This window comes from Watersipora subatra, chromosome 10 (genome assembly GCF_963576615.1).
Source record: "Watersipora subatra chromosome 10, tzWatSuba1.1, whole genome shotgun sequence".
Lineage (NCBI taxonomy): Eukaryota > Metazoa > Bryozoa > Gymnolaemata > Cheilostomatida > Watersiporidae > Watersipora > Watersipora subatra.
This window is the reverse complement of record NC_088717.1, coordinates 5,433,966-5,454,033: the sequence shown is the minus strand read 5'-3', so window position 1 is coordinate 5,454,033 and position 20,068 is coordinate 5,433,966. Positions and strand designations below refer to the sequence as shown.

General features: G+C 34.2%; 1 protein-coding gene across 3 annotated transcripts in view; it reads right to left on the bottom strand.

The window, feature by feature from the left end:
• Positions 1–881: 881 nt before the first annotated feature.
• LOC137406286 (uncharacterized) overlaps positions 882–20,068 on the bottom strand; it is an 87,554-nt gene continuing 68,367 nt past the window's right edge. For 2 of the 3 annotated variants that reach the window (XM_068092831.1, XM_068092832.1), the window contains 9 exons: positions 13,812–14,026; positions 12,651–12,842; positions 10,848–10,980; positions 10,130–10,238; positions 6,692–6,862; positions 6,114–6,281; positions 3,809–3,979; positions 2,928–3,080; positions 882–1,553 (listed from right to left, as the gene is read on the bottom strand). In XM_068092831.1, coding sequence (XP_067948932.1) covers positions 1,410–1,553; positions 2,928–3,080; positions 3,809–3,979; positions 6,114–6,281; positions 6,692–6,862; positions 10,130–10,238; positions 10,848–10,980; positions 12,651–12,842; positions 13,812–14,010 — 1,440 coding nt within the window. In that variant the 5' untranslated portion in view covers positions 14,011–14,026 and the 3' untranslated portion in view covers positions 882–1,409. Of the gene's footprint in view, positions 1,554–2,927; positions 3,081–3,808; positions 3,980–6,113; positions 6,282–6,691; positions 6,863–10,129; positions 10,239–10,847; positions 10,981–12,650; positions 12,843–13,694; positions 13,767–13,811; positions 14,027–20,068 lie in introns of those variants that run through there. The other variant, XM_068092833.1, reaches the window with a different exon arrangement.

Genomic DNA, 20,068 nt, shown 5'->3' with positions numbered 1-20,068 from the left:
TTCCATTTTGAGCCTTTCTTGGGGCCATCCCCGAAAGGTCGAAAAACAGGCCAAACAGGAACCCTTCTGCCATTCTTGAGCGGAAGGGTTCGTGTTCATTTTCTTTTTGTATAAACACAGTCTCTCTATATTCACAACAACAAAAATCGCATCCAGCAGGTTTTTGAAGAATGTAATGTAAGTAATGTTTTGAAAGAGTAAGTTACATATTTTTGTTCTGGAAGTTTTTTCTTTGTGAATTGTTTTTGTCCGTTTCATCTCCATATTTGTTTTGTACGTACCTGGACACTTAATTTGATGTAAATTCAAGTCTAACCTCTTGTCATACATTTAAGTTGGAGAGTATGGCTAAAGATGCTACAGCTTATGTCGGCATAAAGTCCATAGAACAAGCTAGTGTCAAAGAAAGGCATTCGACAAGCGGCAATGGCCGTAGAGAGAGAGAGAGACATGAGGTGAGACGTCAAGATGTTGCTAGTACAAGGTATGACCAAATTTGAAGAATAGCGAGCAAATCCTTTCATAATAAAATTGAAAGAGAACATTCGTTAGTCACTCTTTCAATTTTACCATCAAAGAATTTGCCAACCACCTTTCTAAATATTATAGCCATCTCTATGCTATACTCGCTTAGGTTTTACAATATTTTAAGAGCTTAATACAAATGAAATCACTGTAATGGAAATCAAAGCTTATACAACATGATTACTGATACAAGTTAGTAAAACTGCATGACACTGCAAAACTAGTTATCTTAGTCCAGTAAAGTAATCAATGTTGGAGGGCAGAAAACCCCAATATGTGTGTAATAAACCATCGCATTTAAACTCTGCTCCTCTGCCACAATATACTTTAAGACAATCAAGATGTCAGAGATGCTATTTTAATAAAGAGATTACACCTTGATGGTAGCAATTTGATTCATTATTCAGTGATAAATTCAGGCTTAATCCGCATCTACAGCATAAACATAAATGATCTCTGCTAAAATTAAGGCTACTTGTGAACACAGTCTACAATTTGCTAATGACTTAAACACAAAAATAAAACTAAAAATAGTAAGCACGTCTGTGTGCTTACGAGCTCATGAAAAGGATAGTAGAGCCAAGAATTATCTACTCATGTTAGCTGGCTTTTGAATATAATGGATGCCATCAAAACCAAAATAGTGAAATTCATCTTGACAGCCATTATAGAGACGTGCTTGTAGAATATTGGGCTAAATACACTAAATAACTGAATACAGTGATTGCTAACCGCGGAGATGACTAAAAAACAACATAAAAAAACTCTGGGTGTAAAAATTGGCAATTTGTTAACAAACACGCATGATGATAACATCTATCATCTAAATGAAAGTGAAAACCTGGTAGGATAACTACTTGAGATGGTAAAGCATATGAGCGGTCTTAGGTAGTAGACATCTCTGATTTTATGTAGCCGAACAAAGAAGTAGTCTTTTTGGCAGCTCTATTCAAGCCACAATAGTTGAGGACCAACTTCATGAGGCTTTCCATGCGCATGCCTTTCAACATGACAGCTATTTCTGACAGCTACAACAGACAAATTTAATTTGCAGAACGAGTGTGTGACAAACTGTACCTAATAAATCCATCAAGCATATTTGATATCCCTAAACGTTTGTAGAGACTCTTAGCTATCAGGCAAAGCTTCTTCCTGCTATAAACTTCCTAACCTTTGCAATTCCTATAGCTGATTATGTTGATATTTTATTAATCAGACAGTAACTTCTGCACTGTTCAACATCGATGGCGACGTTGAATATTTATGCAATATCTATTCAATAAGGAAACAGTTGCAGGTAAAAGAATCATCCATTGGTGAGCCAATAAGAACATGTCAGCTAAAATTGAAAAAATACAAATTACATTAGTACAGGTAGGTTACCGATGGTACCTACATGTAGGTTACCAATGGTACCCTCCTGTAGGTTACCGATGGTACCTACCTGTAGGTTACCAATGGCACCTACATGTAGGTAACTAATGGTACCTACATATAGGTTACCAATGGTATCTACAATGTAGGGCACCAATGGTACCTACCTGTAGGTTACCAATGGTACCTACCTGTAGGTTACCAATGGTACCTACACGTGGGTTACCGAACATCTACAGACATGGTCGACAAGCTTGTTTAGCAGAGTCTTCAACAACCAAGAACTTAGCCCCAAAAAGTGGTTTATTTTTATTTGATGCAACAAGGAATACCATTTAGGCTATTGAGCTTTAATTACTCAGTTTTAATTACTGACTTTCCTTATTATAACCTAGTCTACTCTTTACATAATATTAAGTGTAGACTTTCCTTATACTGACCTGGTCTACTCTTTACATAATATTGAGTGTAGACTTTCCTTATTATAACCTAGTCTACTATTTACATAATATTAAGTGTAGACTTTCCTTATACTGACCTGGTCTACTCTTTACATAATATTGAGTGTAGACTTTCCTTATACTAACGTGGTCTACTCTTTACATAATATTGAGTGTAGACTTTCCTTATACTAACGTGGCCTACTCTTTACATAATATTGAGTGTAGACTTTCCTTATTATAACCTGGTCTACTCTTTACATAATATTAAGTGTAGACTTTCCTTATACTAACGTGGTCTACTCTTTACATAATATTGAGTGTAGACTTTCCTTATACTAATCTGGTCTACTCTTTACATAATATTGAGTGTAGACTTTCGTTATAATAACCTGGTCTATTCTTTACATAATATTGAGTGTAGACTTTCCTTATAATAACCTAGTCTACTCTTTACATAACATTGAGTGTAGACTTTCCTTATACTAACGTGGTCTACTCTTTACATAATATTGAGTGTAGACTTTCCTTATACTAACCTGGTCTACTCTTTACATAATATTGAGTGTAGACTTTCCCTATACTAACCTGGTCAACCCTTTTGTCTTTGAATGTGTAGTAAATAACCTTTTCACATTGAGCTTTAGTCGCTGCTATGTGCAATAGCAGGCTTTTCAGCTGTGGATCACCACCAAACACACCGCACCCCCAATTTCCTGTTGCTACTGCTCTCTTATGTACCTACAATTATTATAAAAAAGTAGGCCATGTACTGCATCCAATAATCTAAATTCAGTTTGCCAAGTTGCCAACATCGCAAGCATTTAAAAAGAACGGAATTTTAGCACGGTCACCTTTTTTAAATGTAGAAACAAGTTCTCCAAAATTTTCTTACATTTAACCGAGAATGAAAAACCTCAGTATAAAATAGATTAGGATATAATAGAATAGTGATGGTTGGCATCATTTAATTCACACGGCCAACACAGTGCTCTATTTAACCGTTCCAATGTTCTTACAAAAATATTACAATGGAAAGGAGATTCCATTAGGTCTATGCTTTAACACTAACAAATAACACTAATGATCTTTGACTAACACTAACAATCAGAATATTTCATGAAGCTGACAAGCTATAGCTTTGTACCGTGTGTTCATTCATTATAATTATATTTAACAATGTTGCATAAAAGCTTATTACACTCATTGATATGTTTGGTACAGTTTGCAGCCAAACTTAGCTTTTTATGTGCAATAGAAGAGGAGTTATGGGTGTTGATCAATTGTAAAATCCAATTTCTTAGGTTTTAAAGGGAAAAAAATATTTGCCCTTTAAAACCAGTAGCAAAGTTGGAGTTGTGATCCCAGTGGCAAATTCAATAAGAGGTCTTACGGCAACTCAGCTTCTAAACTAGCTGAATCAATTGAATTAAACATATACAAATTATATAACACTGACTATAATCTACCTGTGATGAAGTCTTGTTTGTGGAAATAGGCTGAGGTTGATGCATGCCTACATATGCCTTGTTCAGATCTCGAAGTATGAACGCAGGCTTGTATTGCTTCCTATAGTCGGCACCAAATGGAATCGCATCTATGGCTGTTACATAGGTCTGAGGTGTACCATCGTCATCTCGCTGTTCAAAATAATAATAACAATATGACAACGTATCTTATATTTGTATTAAAATCTCAGTGTTGATTTGTTTGTCACTTGTCTGTCTGCTGTGTGTGTCCAATTGGAGCAAGTTAAATCTAAGCAGCAAACAAACTACTTTGCAGTGGATTTGATCTCGGTACCTCCGATCTAAAAGCAAATGTTCCAAGCACTATGCTAAGCTGCCCATGTCATTCTAACATATCTTATCTATCATAATTTATCAGTTTGGCACTGTTTTCCCATATTGCGTCGGGTCGGCATATCGGAGTTGTATTACCACTTTTACTTCTAGCCGCGTTCGCAGCTTACAGCCTAAGTACTTTTTATTAATAATTAATATTACCTTTCGTGTTTGTTTTTCTTTCAAGTTTTGTATAAGCCTTATATTTAATACTTATTCACTTTTATTTAACCATTTTCAAATGTGCTGTTTCAATTTACAGGCCGTTAATTTCCGGTTCTACTAGCAACTATTTCTAAAGTAAATCGCTAAAAGATGTGAAAAGTAAAAACTTCTCACATGGACAGTTGTATGTTGCGTTATCTCGAATAGGAATTGCTTCTACATTCTCTCCATTCGCTTAAACAAGGTACCTTCGTGCGTTTCACTGCTTCAGTGATGTATTTAATTCTGATATATCATTATTATGCTTGTGCCAGTACAGTTGTATTCAAAATTTTATAGATAGCTTTCGCTGCAACAGAAACCTTTTTTTTACACTCACTTCCATGAACCCAGGTACTCATTGTTATGATTAATTCAACATATTCATGATTTTTATTTTGTTTTCTCGGTTCATATTAATTGTCAAAATATAGAACCATTTTTCTTTGTAATAATTGTGATAGAAATGACTATATAGCCATTATTTCACATTTAAACACCTTTACAGCTGTTAAATTCTCTAAGTTATTTCAACTGCACAAAAAACTTTTTTCATGATATGAAGTTTAAAAGTTGAAATGGTAAATGTTCCATGTGTTAAATAAAAACACATTATCCATGCAAAAAACCTTTTTTATTACCCAGGCAACGCCGGGCATGCACCGAGTGATAATGTATAACAATATGCAATAATATACAGCAATATAACATGCCAATATATAACAACTATGCAAAAACATATAACAGTATAATGTAATAAATTATAACAATGTAGAATATAATACTATGTAAGAAAATATAATACAAATTATTGGCCAAAATATTGGCTGGTGCAGAGTTATGTAAATAACTAGACAGAATCATGGGGTACATAGAGTTATGTAAATAACTATACGGAATCATCGGGCACATAGAGTTATGTAAATAACTATACGGAATCATCGGGCACATAGAGTTATGTAAATAACTATATAGAGTCATATGGTACATAGAGTTATGCAAATGACTATACATAGTCAAATAATGACATAGAGTTATGTAAATAACTATACTGAGTCATATGGTACATAGAGTTATGTAAATGGCTATACAGAGTCATATGGTACATAGAGTTATGTAAATAACTATACAGAGTCATATGGTACATAGAGTTATGTAAATGGCTATACAGAGTCATATGGTACATAGAGTTATGTAAATAACTATACAGAGTCATATGGTACATAGAGTTATGTAAATGGCTATAGAGAGTCATATGGTACATACAGTTATGTAAATAATTATACAGAGTAATATGGTACATAAAGTTATGTAAATGGCTATACAGAGTCATATGGTACATAGAGTTATGTCATTGGTTATACAGAGTCATATGGTACATAGAGTTATGTAAATGGCTATACAGAGTCATATGGTACATAGAGTTATGTAAATAACAATACAGAGTCATATGGTACATGAAGTTATGTAAATGGCTATACAGAGTCATATGGTACATACAGTTATGTAAATAGCTATACAGAGTCATATGGTACATAGAGTTATGTATATAGCTATACAAAGTCATATAGTTACATAGAGTTATGTATATAACTATACAAAGTCATATCGTTACATAGAGTTATACAGTCATATGAGTTCACAGTCGCACTGCTTCGCATCAATCATACAGGATTCAGTCAAACAAGCGTTTAGCAAAAGCGATAGGTGGTATTGGGTAACGCACAGAAATTTCTTTTTCCCAAGGGCCAGCGTACTCGAGTGAATCTGAGTAGCCTGTGTACTTGCTGAATGGTTGAAAACCTTTCATCTGAATACTTTCATTCTTCTTCATTCTTTCCATGAAAAGCATTGAGACTTGGAGCTCAGGACAAGCACAAAACATTATCTCTTCCTACAAATGGCATTATGGCTCTTTGTTGGCAGATGGTACGCATTTAAATTGTTGCAGTTCTAACATCTAACCTTTGTATGATAAGAAAAAACTACTCACTTTCCTATCCTACTGACAGACTTAATACCATAACCACTATATTTAACTTACTAATGCAATAGCTCAGAGTTATTCAGAAAGTTCCTTCCATAAGTCAAATGTGTTGACATATTTCATTTTTTAAATTGTTTTTAATAGCACAGTATGAAATACAAAACTTTTTAGAAATGATATTGATGCCAAACAAAGTATTGAAAAATAAAAAATTTCCCAAATAATTGTAAAATGCGCTAACAATATTCTTTTTGCGCTTTAGTTCATAACACTTTGAAGAGTTATCTCCTCTAAAGAGTTATCCACTCTAAGCATACCTGAACACGACCACCACTTAACGTCCCTCCACCAATGTATTCATTAGCAAAGTCCGTTTGTAAAACTTCATCAGGGTTGTCCTCAATACTACCAGTGTCTCGCACCTCAAAGTCGCACAACATCGATGAATCACTCCACTCAGTTAGATCTTCGAAAGGTCTAGAGAATACCTACATAAGCAGCATTTGCACATAAAAACTCTCAGCTCAGTGAGGTAAAATAATTGCAATAAAGCTCAGCAATTGGTGTCAATTCAGACTTAATTGATGCTCTACATATAGTTTTTTTAAAGTTTTATACAGTTCACTTGTTTTAGAGCTATATTTTAACTCTTTCGTTACCGAATTACGTTCTAGCTTTGCATGAATTTATTTTTTGATTCACACAAATATTGACATAACGTCACTAATTGTGTGAAAAATTGAGTAAGAATGAAGATATCCACTTAATTTAAAAAACAGGTTGGTGAAAAGAAGATACTTTGTAAGTAAATAAAGAAAAATCTTAAATTAACCTAATTTAAAAATGGTAAATGTTTTACAAACGTTACCAACAATATTTTGCCAGCGATTTCGATAGTTGTATTTTGACTGTCGCCTTAATATTCGGTTACTATTACAATTTTTCACATGAAATACATGCATTAGAAGAGTCAGAATCACTCAATATAGTGTTACTGGAGTCCTAATGGCTAAGAATGTTAGAAGTTTCTAAAGCTTAAATGATCGCGGTATTCTTTTTAGTCCGTGCTTTTTCCACAGTGAACTTTGTTTAATAATCAGTGAGCCGCTAGTGAGAGGCCTGCTGATCAGTCTGTCATTAGCAACAAGCTTGTTTTCATAGAGACCAAATCTTATTGGTCTATTTGAAGCGAAAGCTGAGTAATCATAGATAAACTAATGCACTGTCTAAAAGCCGATGTATCGGCTTCCGGTCACAAAGAGAAGGTAACCCGAGCCTATACATCGGCTTGCGGTAGTGAAGGAGTTAATACCTGAAGTACATATACATAATCATACAGTTATCTTACCCTGTATGACAATACTTATTTAGTAGTTAGGTATATGTATATTATTTTTTACCATGAGTATATTTAGCTTTCTTCTACTATACATTTAGTTGTGAATTGATATTGCACATGGTAATGATTTCCCTCCTGATTATAAGGCAAACACTATCTAAAATACATGTACGTGTAAACATAGCAGTGCAAGTCTATTCCTGATTTTTTTATCTCTATATGTTGATCTTTTAAATTCCTCTCTCGTAATTGCATCTTCCTATAAGATGCAATCAGGAGAGAGGAATGTAAAAGATTAAGAGATTCTAAGAGTACTAAGAGATTCTCTTCTCTTCTAGAAGAGAATCTCTTAGTACATATTACTTCTTCAGTAATTATTCAGACTGGTACTCTTGCCAGTTCCATGCACTGTGAGAGATCGTCGTGAATAACCAGCACATGCATATCCCTTGAATAAGTATGGCAACCAAGGGGTGTAGTGGTAGCATGCTTGCCTTTGAGTCTGATGCCTGGATTCAATACCCAAGAGAGGTAATATTTTTCCTTACATTCTTAACTCAAAACAGATAGATTTTGCTCTTATTATAGTAAGAATTACTAATATAATGTATATATAAATATAAATACATATCTATACATATAATATACATACACATATATACACATATCTATACATATAATATACATACACATATATACACATACATATATATATATCGGTCTCGAAAACAACACAATCGGCACAACAAGCTCCGCCCATAAATAAACTAAAGCTATTCCTAGCTATAGCTTATAGCTATAAGCTATATTATATATATAAATATATATATAGATACATACAGATATTTATATATATAAATATATATGTATCTATATATATATTTATATATATAATAAGCAGAGTAGTCTCAGCTCCGCGACTAGTGGCAACTCCTTCGAAATAAATTGAACGGAAACCACGTTTGCGAATTCGGCAAAAAATTGTTCGAGTTAACGGTGCCGAGGTCGAGTTATATAAAGCCATTTATCATTGCGTGGGAACGGACCAAGCAAATCCATTCGAGTTAACCATGTGTTCGATATATCCGAGGGCGAGTTATCCATGTTTCACTGTATTTATATGTATATTTATACTACAGTAAAAACTACTGTATTTATATCAGTAAATTATATGTAGTTTTATATAATGTACTTCTTTTAATGCTATATGTTATTACCTGAAGTGTTTATCATGAAACATGCGAGATGTGGATTGCATCAAACAATAGAAAAGGTTTTCCCATAAGAATATTTGATATGTGCAGGCATCAAAATGAATAAACAAGTGTCAGATTGTAATAACTTTGTATGTTGACACTTGACTGCAATAGAACTACGGTAATTAAGTGTATGCACAGACATACAAAGATACAGACATACAGAGAGCAGCTGTAGCTGAGTGATCTAAAACACCTGAGCTGTAAACAACAGGTTAGGGTCTGATTCTTATCTTAGCAAGTAAGTATGCTGCATCAACTTGTGAACAAAAACCTTTATTTATATCTTCCCAAGCTTCTTCTCAAATTTTTATCGCAAGCGCTAAAAATTTCTCAAAAATTGTCACCAATTTTTACTTACTCGCTAATGTTAATGCTTACTCGCTATTGGCTTTAAAACTTAGCTTGTATTTCTCAATGATATTTTGGCTGTTTATATTAGCCAAAATCTCATAGAGAAATACAAACTAAATTTCTGATTATCCAGTATATTAAAATAAAATGCTAGCAACTTACTCCAATGAGATTATGGAGTATGTACATATTGTATGTACATATATGCATAACTTTTTATTGGTACCGGTAATCATCTACAAAATGATATTTTTATTACATGTTATGATTGTTTTATGTTATTTACTAGTATTACATTAGTCTAAGTACACTTTACAATAACACCGAGCCTAAACCAAAGTAAAGCTAAACAAAATAAGCATAGATAATTAAAAAGAGATTAATTTTGAATGAAAATAATACAGTTGAATAAAACTAAAAAAAGCCAAATCAAAGAGAATTATACTCAAGATAATGTAAATAAAACTATACTAAACCAAACTTAAACAGATACAGATGTAACTTTAAACCTAAATGAAACAAGCGAAAACAAAATAAAAGTGGCATGAAACAAATAAAACAATTAACAAAACAAATCAAAGTACATGTAAAAGCCTGCTAAAACAGCTCAACACAAAACACTCAGCGAAGGGTATCAGATGAAAAATCTAGAAAAAACACACATTCTAGGAGAGCTCATATTTCGCCAGATGTGTCCGAGACTTTACGAACATAAAATTATGCAATATTGAGGTCGTGACTAATCCTTATAATGCAAAGATTAAAAAAGCCGTAAAACTTTCCAAGATAACTGAGAATCAACGAACCTGCCTCCTGAATGTCATTGTGCCTGCTGGGAGACCATTGCATTGTATATGTCTGAAATAGTTTACTATCATTTTGTACTTGGCGACTTGGCTTTTTTGTCGGTTGGCCCTGGTAGATATAAAACATCTCAAGATAAAAATTAAGTTTAGTCCAAATTCCACACCAAATAAACATTTAATACTGCCAAAAGGATAGTGCGCTAGAGTCTTAGAATATGGTCATAGTCTTAGAATATGGTCATAGTTTTAGAATGTGGTAATAGACAGTTTAAACAGAAAAAGTACTATTTATGAATAATGCATGCGATAAATAGATTGAACTCTGTAAGAATTTGTGAGCAATTTCAAGAGTTATCATTCCTAGATGAGTAATCCTTTGAGCGGATGAAATGAAAGGCCAGGCTTTCATTACCACAACATCAGAAAAAAAACAAGCAAAACATGATGAGGGGAGATATGTGTTTAGCAGTAAAAAGAAATGAAGCTTTTACAACTGAAATACAAGATTTGGAAAAACTACTTAATAAAAAAGAAAATTTTTTCGAGAAGAAACCGTGTCATCAAAAAATCCAATTGTGACTAACGAAATATAAAAGTTCTGTAAATGACAATAGAACCTTCGACAGTAATCAATATGCTCAGCAAAGACAGACAACTTCTATGAATGAATTATTCAAATATTGTGGACAAAGTTATTACAACGATGATTCACACTCACTGCTCGAGAACGAAAAAGAAGTCTGAGTAGTCAAGCCAGTGAAATTCACTTCTCTTATCCTCTGCTACTAGACATAAAAACATGCTCGCAACCAGAGATGCCACGTAGCTCCGTGGAAGTCGAAGCTCATACACTAAAACAAAGGCAGACAATAGAGATACCCATGCTATAAAGTTAAGTATAAATTATTTGTCTACGATAAAAGGCGAATAATATCGGATACACTTGCAAGCATAACAGATGCACAGCAGACTGTTGAAATGAAGTTCAACTTAATCCAATTACATTTCATCCCTGGTTAGTTATATCAGAGAATATTAAATTAAATATCCAAAACATAAAAGTCAATTTTTATAAAGCTTGCTGCTAAGAAAGGGTCCAGTAATTGAAATGGCCTTTACTTTGAAATGTACTGCGGTGTAATGGGGTAGCCTTTATGGACGTGACTCGGTAGTGATGTAGTGAAGGTCAGTCTAGAGCGAGAAGAAGTGAATGGAAAGGAGTGAGCGGAAAGGATAAAGCCTGAATGACTCGAAAGGCACCAGTAAAAGAATCAACATACTATGACTCAACTAGAGGTGAGAGTAAACGAGTACTACTTGCATTGTACAAGTGCATTCTTTGTATTGTTTGATATACTCTATATCGGTTATAAAACAGATCCTAAATATATATTTTTTAATGAGAAATAAACTCAGGCACCGAACCTTGCTCTAATAAAACAGTTTCAGCTGAACCATAAACTGTATTTCAACACAGAATAGCAACACAGATTATGAGATAATAGAACAAAACCTCAACTCGAATTCACCTCTTCATATAAATTTTTCAATGCATGACCGGAAATACAAAGCAATATACAGCAGTTAATGTCCAAAAATTATTAAAAAGAGAAGGAACTAGTGGAAACTAAAAATATAGCATAAAATGAGAACTATATAAATCCTATAAAGTTAGACTACATCCAGCGTAAGTGAGAGCAATTTGAATCACAGATTTCTATCACTAGCTCTGCAAACAAAACTTGTGCGATGCCGAATGTTCACTTGTCTCACAAGGAAGGATAAATCCTCTTCATTGATTATCACTTCATATAAATGTATTTCTAACATATGATTTAGATTTTACAGTCACAAAGTTTTATACTATACTTTATACTTTTATACTTATATACTTATATACTTTATATATGCTTTATACTATGTGATGCATTTATCATCGTTTTTGGACTCTAGAATGAATTAGACAAAGTACCATTTATTCTGATAAGAAAATTTGCTTTAACATACATGTACAACGGTTTAGTCATATGGAACAAATGTTAGAGTGTTTTAACTTCATATGTCAGTCTGAGAGTATCATGATTACCAATATATTATCTTTGGTCACCCATATGTGAAATTTAATATTCTCAAGCTTCATGAATAAAGTGCTAGAGAATCTCAAACGAAAAGTAGTTTCAAGATCCACTACTGCCATTATACGCAAGCCACAACAGTAAACAGTATCGGTCATCTCAAGAGAGGGTGAGAGAAAAAGCGATAGGAAGAGAGAAAGAGGGAGAACGAGCTAATGGGAAAGAGAGAGAAAGAGAGAGAAGGAAAAAGAGGAAGAAAAAAGGAAAAAGAGGGAGAGAGAAGGAAAAAAAGCAAGACAAATAGAGAGAGAGAAAAAAAGAGTGAGAGAACGAAAAAGAAAGGGAGAGAACGAAAGAAATAGAGAAAGAGATAGAAAAAAGGTCAGAGAGACTACTTGATGGCAAAAGAACTGACAAGCAACCCAGTCTCTCAATAGGGCACTTACCATCGATATCAGAAGGACTATAACTCGTTGAGAGATATTCCGCTGCTAGAATAGTTTGTGGAATAGAAATATGGCTATTCTCTAATCCAGAGGTGACCAGTTTAATTAAGCAAGGTAATAGCTGAGTGATAAACTCTTTACACTCTGCCTCCATGTCATGTCCGTCTCCGAACACATAGTAATCATACAGTCCTGCAATTGTAAGCGAAACTGAATTAAAGAGTACCATAGAACAAGGGGTACCATTAAAAGATGGCGAGAAATCTTATTGGAATAATAATCAACACCTAATGAAAATCATAAAAAGCCAATCAGAGCAACTGTAGAGCTCTGTCTCTATCCAACAGTTTTTTCATACTACAATGAACTTGAGATTATTTCCAAAGTTGATGTGCATATTCTAGAAAACTGCGTATTTTCGACTCTTACATTGAATATATAAAAAATGGGCACATAATACGGGAAAATATTTACTATAATAAGAGCCGTGTTTGTCCATCTGAAGCTTCGCTATGAATATTAGGAAAAAAGATCGCACCACACAGAATACCGATCCCTGATTTTTAGCTTCAAAGCTGTTACAAAGTCATCACATGTTGTAATCCACGCGAACTGTATTTTACATATTTGTGTGACCAATGCTGCAAAAGTCATTATCTTGTTCTATCTTGTATAGCTAGTCTATTATCTTGTCATTATTCTGTATAGCAGTTACTATCTTGTATTCAGTTGTTGCTTAGTCAGTCAAACATATACACGTACACAGCCTGAACTTCCACCTGTCTCAAATATTACAATGACTAATACATATTGCAAGCAACTTAATAAAATCCAAGCAAGCAAACATCTGCGCCACTCAATCACCTTGCTGCATTGTGGAATAATTGTGCACATGCTTATTACACCCGATGATCTCTGCACACTGGACCGCTCAAGTACTGGTAATATTACAAACAGCATCTGACAGTCACTGAAGAGATTGCAAAAGCCTTGTTAATAAACAAATCGCGCCTCCAAATACAGAATCTTCCGGAAGAATCGAACCTGCTTAACAGTTTTGAGTATCTTCTTTGGTTTCCTGATCGATCTTTGGTCAAAACCTCATCAACTGTCTAATCGAAGGATCTGGAAACACCATAAGCAAATTAGCATACCATTTACCTTTAAATGTTCGCAACTTCCCAACAGGTTCATCCAGCGAGAGAGCTAGACAGCTACATTTTTCTAGTCCGAGCAAAATACTGTGCAGACCCTTCCTCAGATCAGAGCACTTGCTATAGTCAGCACACTGCAATGCAATTGTTTCGAGTGTTTCCTTTATTTGGCTCCATTTGGCTAGCGGTATTAAATTCTTGGCCATATTCCGGATTTGGCTGCTACAAAATTGGTCAAAGCTTCCTATGAATATTTTGTTGCGTAGACTAGAAAGATATTAATGGGAACAGAAAACAATGAAGTCAGGGATAGCTGACTCATGTATACAATGTATATTGCTACACATACATACTTCATTATACGTGAACGCTGTGATGAAGAAAAGAAACAAACAGAAATTTTGTCGTGTAAGGTCAGGCAACTAGGACATCATCAAAAAAATGACAAAAATACTGCCTAAGGCGACAAAAAATTGGTAGTTGCGCTTCAGCTGAATATACTTGGCCTTAAACTCGTATTGAAATAAACACATTATCTATTATCTAAATACAAATCTAAATGTTTGTATTTGTTGATCTGCCATTCACGTGTCCAGTTATAGTGACAAAGTTATATAACCGAAAAATCTTCTTCACACTCGATTTGAACTATCAACCTCCAGTACTACAGACAGGCATGTTATCCATTAGACTAAGAGTCCAACTGGAAACACTATAGAACAATTATGCACATAGTTATGTACTTGCCAATCTTTAATGCCGATTGGTTACATACCAATGTGTCACGCTTGAGTTAATTTACTAAAAGAACATTTTACTAGAACAAAAATAAATCCCTGGACTTCCCCAACATGCTATAAATATATGTATAGATATAGCATAAACCTAATTGAACTAACAGCCCACACAGAAATAAAGAAATGCCTTCATTTAAAAGTTAGATAAATGTTCATTTTCAAAGCAAAACCTTTTTATTACTTGTGCAATGCAAGGCATTTCGCGAGTATAAAATTTTGCAAAAAGCTAAATGTAAGAATCTAAAGAAAAGAAAAGCCTTGTTTGTTCAGACTAATAACTAAGTGACTTTTGAATAGCGAACAACAGGAATAGTTATGAGAAATATCGCGGTACGCTTGCCTTTACCTACATTAAATTGCATTAACTAGTCCTCAGCTCCATCTTTTACATGATTTAATGGATCTTATAGAATATCGCGACCAGACCAAAACGCAAAATGTTGCAGTCTGCAAATACTCTAGCTAATATATAATACCAACAACAGCAGACCCATCAGAGAACTTGAGAGAGTATTTATAGACATGTTGAAGGTTCAAGATGTATACTCATTTTTACCACAGCTCATTATATTGTATATTTGCTTATAATTTATATACAAACTATATTTTCCATGTAGAATCTAATAAAAGGTTTTAACCAAATCAAATACAATGCCGGACTTTGCGCATTCGATTTATTAAAGATTTAGAGATATGTTAGTGTGTATGGATGATGCAGATATGATTTCTTAGATGTTCTGGTAAGAAGAGCCTTCTAATCTGAAGCCAAGTATGTGAAGTCAGTAAAAAAAGTTTACCCAGCCAATTCTACACAACACAAGCCAGATAAATCAAGTATTATTCTTCAGCACCAGCCAACTGAGCAAAATCAAGCTAGCTAAGTGAGCTAGGTCAAGTCATTATTCAACAACACGGGCATATGTCACTCATACTGTAGAGTTTAAACAACTGTCATATATAACCATTATACTTATGTAACTGTAGTAGATTGCATCATACATGTGAGTCATGCTTGTTTCCTGTGTCATGTATTTTTGGGCAGTTAGCCTTGAACATTTGAATAAAGCACAAATACTTAACTGCACTCTCTCATTGTAATTGATCATACATATAACATGTGAACTTGTGAGCTAATATAGCTAGAATCTTTGTGACAATCTATTTGCTGCAAGGGCCTCGATTATATTGTGATCGATTGCAATGAATGTGAAGCCGACTCAGGGTCGTGAGTTTGCCAATGCAAGGACTTCATGGTCAAAATGGATCGTGAGAATTAGCAGATTTAAATCTTCAAGTGGTTTAGATGAGATGAGCTACAAGAAGCAGGTAGACACACTGGTGTATATTATGGGAGAAAAGGCTGAACACATATATAAACAGTTGACAATTGCTGCACCTCCAAAGGGTAAAACTTATGAGCTACTCTCTATGAGAAGACTGTACCAGCTTTTGAGCGGTATTTTAATCCTCAGTCAACAAGCATTCATCACAGGAAAATGTTTAACCCACTCAGGACTGTTCCCGAATACCTCGGGAAGAGTTGTGCTCTCCAGGGCCCATTCCCGAAGTACTCGGGTTAAACTTTGATTTGCTCTATTGCTTAGCTGTTTAGGTACATCGGTTTTATTCATTCACCAAACGAAGTTTAAGAGTCTGGGCATCATTTTGATACCAAATATGTGATTGGACAAGAAAGTTTTAACTAACAAATTATGTGATAGATATCAACTGTTTTGGAAATTTGATGATCGCCATTTTGGAAAAGGTTTATCCGAACGATGGCAAAATTTTTAAGTGAATTAGATGTGGTAATCAGCTCAGGGAAAGAAAATAGCAACAAAAGTAATGTTCAAGAAGAAAATGAGAATTTTCTGATGGAAGAAGGTAAGTTTTATGTGGCTATTTATAGAATTTTACCGAAAAAAAACGATAAAAAGCCGAAATCTTTCTTGTGAATTTCTAACAAACTTTATTCTAACAGTGTAAGATATGGATTTTTTTCATGATACACATGATTATAACATTTTCAATCCAATAAAATTTAGATCTTTTTGCAGCATGAACTCATCACTCTATTACCCCATAATAAACAATAGTTTTATGATTTCCTTGTAGAACTACAAGATAATAAAAATTTCTTATTTCATTTATATCCAATTGTTCAACCCACAATTAGTCAAGCATATAGTTCTCAACCTCAACATCTACTATAAACTAGCCCCAACCACTAGGCTCTAATATTGGTCGATAGGGGACACTTACCACAGTAATCATCTTCATGACTGTTTGTGTTTATATTTACAGTATCAAAAAATATTTGCAATTTGTATTACCAATTGTTAGCTGCAGTAGACTACTTATTTTCAATTTTTTATCAGGTATTTACCCTGAAAAGCTACTAAAGCACAATTTTTTTAGGCTGTATCATATTTGCTACATGAAGGTGAAGACAGTCAAGGGCTTGTGAGTGATGATGCCGTTGATGATGAGCCTAGGGCTTCAGCACCAATATCTGATGAATACTGCATCAACTAACTTATAATGGCAGCAAATATGCATGTGTAGTTGGCATCAAATAACTCTCACCGTGTCATAATTTTTTAATGAACTCACCCTTATTATACATGTATATATTGTTTCGTTTTCATGCATTTTCATTTTTACTGTATTTTTTACAATATATTTTACTGCATTTTTACACCTATTTTTTTTGCTGGTAATTGATTGTCTGTTAGCTGGTAACTTGAGTATTTTTTATGCATAATATATTCATAATAACCTCTGCAATGCATTTCAATATAAATTAACAAATTGTTTGATTATATAATTGATAAAACTGTCAGTGACGTAGTGTTGGTTAGAAGCTAGTAACACTTGTTCTATTGCTCGAAATTGAGAAATCTTTTTTTTTAGTTGCTGCTGATAAAGTTTGCTATCAATCTAACATAAGTCCAACAATGTCAGTATCAAAAAACTGCTTGTGAGCTGCTAGGAAACATGAAAAACAATTTTGATAAAATAAAAGTTCACAGAATTATTAAAAATTGTGGTCAGTAGAATTTGTAAAGGTGCACAAAAATTTATATCACATTGTAGCCTGGAATGTCTTTGTTAAGCTGCAAAAAACAAATCAAGATTATTTTGAAAATAACTCTAGTTATACTCAATTTTGTGTAGCTCTATTTTAATTGTAAGGCTAGTGAAAAATTAATTGGGCTGGGGGAGCAGTCAACCAATAACTAATTAGTCCTGAATGGGTTAACAAACGAGTGCAAAAACCTGGGGATACAAATGAGAGTCTAATTAGATAGTTTCATAGCTTGAGTTTAAATTGTGCCTGGGACGAAGATTACAGGAGGTCTCAGATGACAACACAACTGTTAATGGGAATGACTGATAAGACGTTGTCATAGGAGTTACAATTAGTAAACGAACTGGATTTGGACATTGTCATTGACAGAATGAGCACCAAAAAGGTTGAACAGAAGAATCAGAGACTGGAGATGAATGTAGCTGGAAGTGTGGACACTAACATTAATGCGGTAAATAATAACAGACATACACTAGACTACAGTGCTAGAGCGCGGTAACAGAAAAGGTAGAAGTAAAGTAAAAGTTACAGTAAGTGCACGGTAACTAACTGGAAGTACTGTACATATACACACAAGCATGGCAGGGGTCCAGCATATGGAAATAAATGCAATTTGTGCTTCAGAATGAATCACTTTAGAAGGGCCTGTCAGAGCAACAAGCAAGTAAATGCTAACACCAGCTCTGTCAGTAGCATAGGAGTAGAAAGAACTAAGATTGAGGAAAGTTTTGAGGCAAATGATGATTGGTTTTTGACACTGTTTCTAATGTAGCATCTGTGAGTTCTGCCAAGTAGATTGAACCTGTTTTTTTTGGTGTCTGACAAAATGGTAACATGGAAGTTGACACAAGTGCAGAGGTAAGTGCGATACCTATAAAACTAGTAAAGTCATTGGGCGTAACTAAATTACAATGTACAAAAGAGCGTTTGGTTGGCTATTCTTGTGGTTTGATTTCACTTGTGGGACGAGTTGATTTAGAGCTTGAATATGTAGGTAGAATAACTGTGGGCAGGTTTTTTGTTTGTGAAACACTGCTTGGTAACAGAACTAAGATCACTGATGAGACCACTCAGGTAAGCTCCGAACTAAGTTACTCGGTAAAGGTAGTGATCTGAATTAAGCTAAGTTGCTTTAAACTACTGCTACCAATTAAGCTGTTGAAAGGCAAATGAGCAAAGAGAGATGAGAACAAATACATTTCAGTTTCATGGGAATCAAGTTAGGTCTCATGAGACACATATTAAACAAATATCTAAGGATAAGCTTGATGTGCAGTGTTTCCGATGTGCTCAAAAAGGACACATTTTTCCTGATGTAGCCTGTCCTGCTAAAGGCAAAGTTTGCTCAAACTGTAAAGGTACAGATCACTTTGCTGTAAAATGCAGATAAAAATCTAGTCAATTTAAAAAAAAGAAGCACGTTTTAGAGCAGCTAGCAGAAAACCGAAAATAGTCATGATTTTGCAGTCAAATCAAAAGTAATGGAATCTAAAAAAGTTGTTTCGAATGTTGGAAGGGTCGATGTGTCTTTTATAACAGGGTCAAACAGTGACTGTAACATTATAGGTAGAACATTATGGAATAGAGCTAAACATGAAAAAAATATTTGTAAAAGCAAAGTGGAAAATCAAGAAACTTATCTTTATGAATCAGAAAAACCTTAAAAAGTTGTAGGGGCTTTAAATGCTCTTGTTAAACATGACCAACTAGAGTCACAGACAGAATTTGTAGAAGTAGACTATTTTGTTGAAGCTTTATTGGGCACCAAGTGGCGAGGTAGAGAGGCAGAATGCTTGTCTGGTGTAACGGGTTAGAGCAGTTTGTAGTCAGGGTAATAATTATAAAGCAGAAGTAAACCGATACATATCGCAGTGTCAAAAGAATTACCTCGTGAAAAAAAGAGCAAAAAAGCCTCAGACTGATTGTTCCGAAGAAATTTTGTGAGAGAAATTTTATCAGGCTATGCCCGATCAGCAGTTGATTTTAGATGGGTTTTAAACTTGAGTAGCCAATGAAATCACTTGTCACAGTAAATCGCATATTGCCATTAAAAGAGAGCAAAACGTTTTTTTATTCATGCACTTTTTCATAATGGCTTCAAACACAAGTAATAATGTTGATAGCCCCCCTTAGACATTTATGTCATACTAAACCTAAAGGGTTTAGTATGACTTTCAGACTAATATTATGGGTTTCATAATAAATCTAAAGGGTTTAGTATCAATAATATCAGATATTATTGAGCAGATTTAGAGTAAGTTTTAAATTTTTCACCCAACTCACCCAGAGTACTATTCGAAGCAGGAAGACAGGCCTAAAAAGTTGGAAGCTTTGTTTGGGCTCGCCGATGAGTATTGGAAGTATGCTTTAAATTTT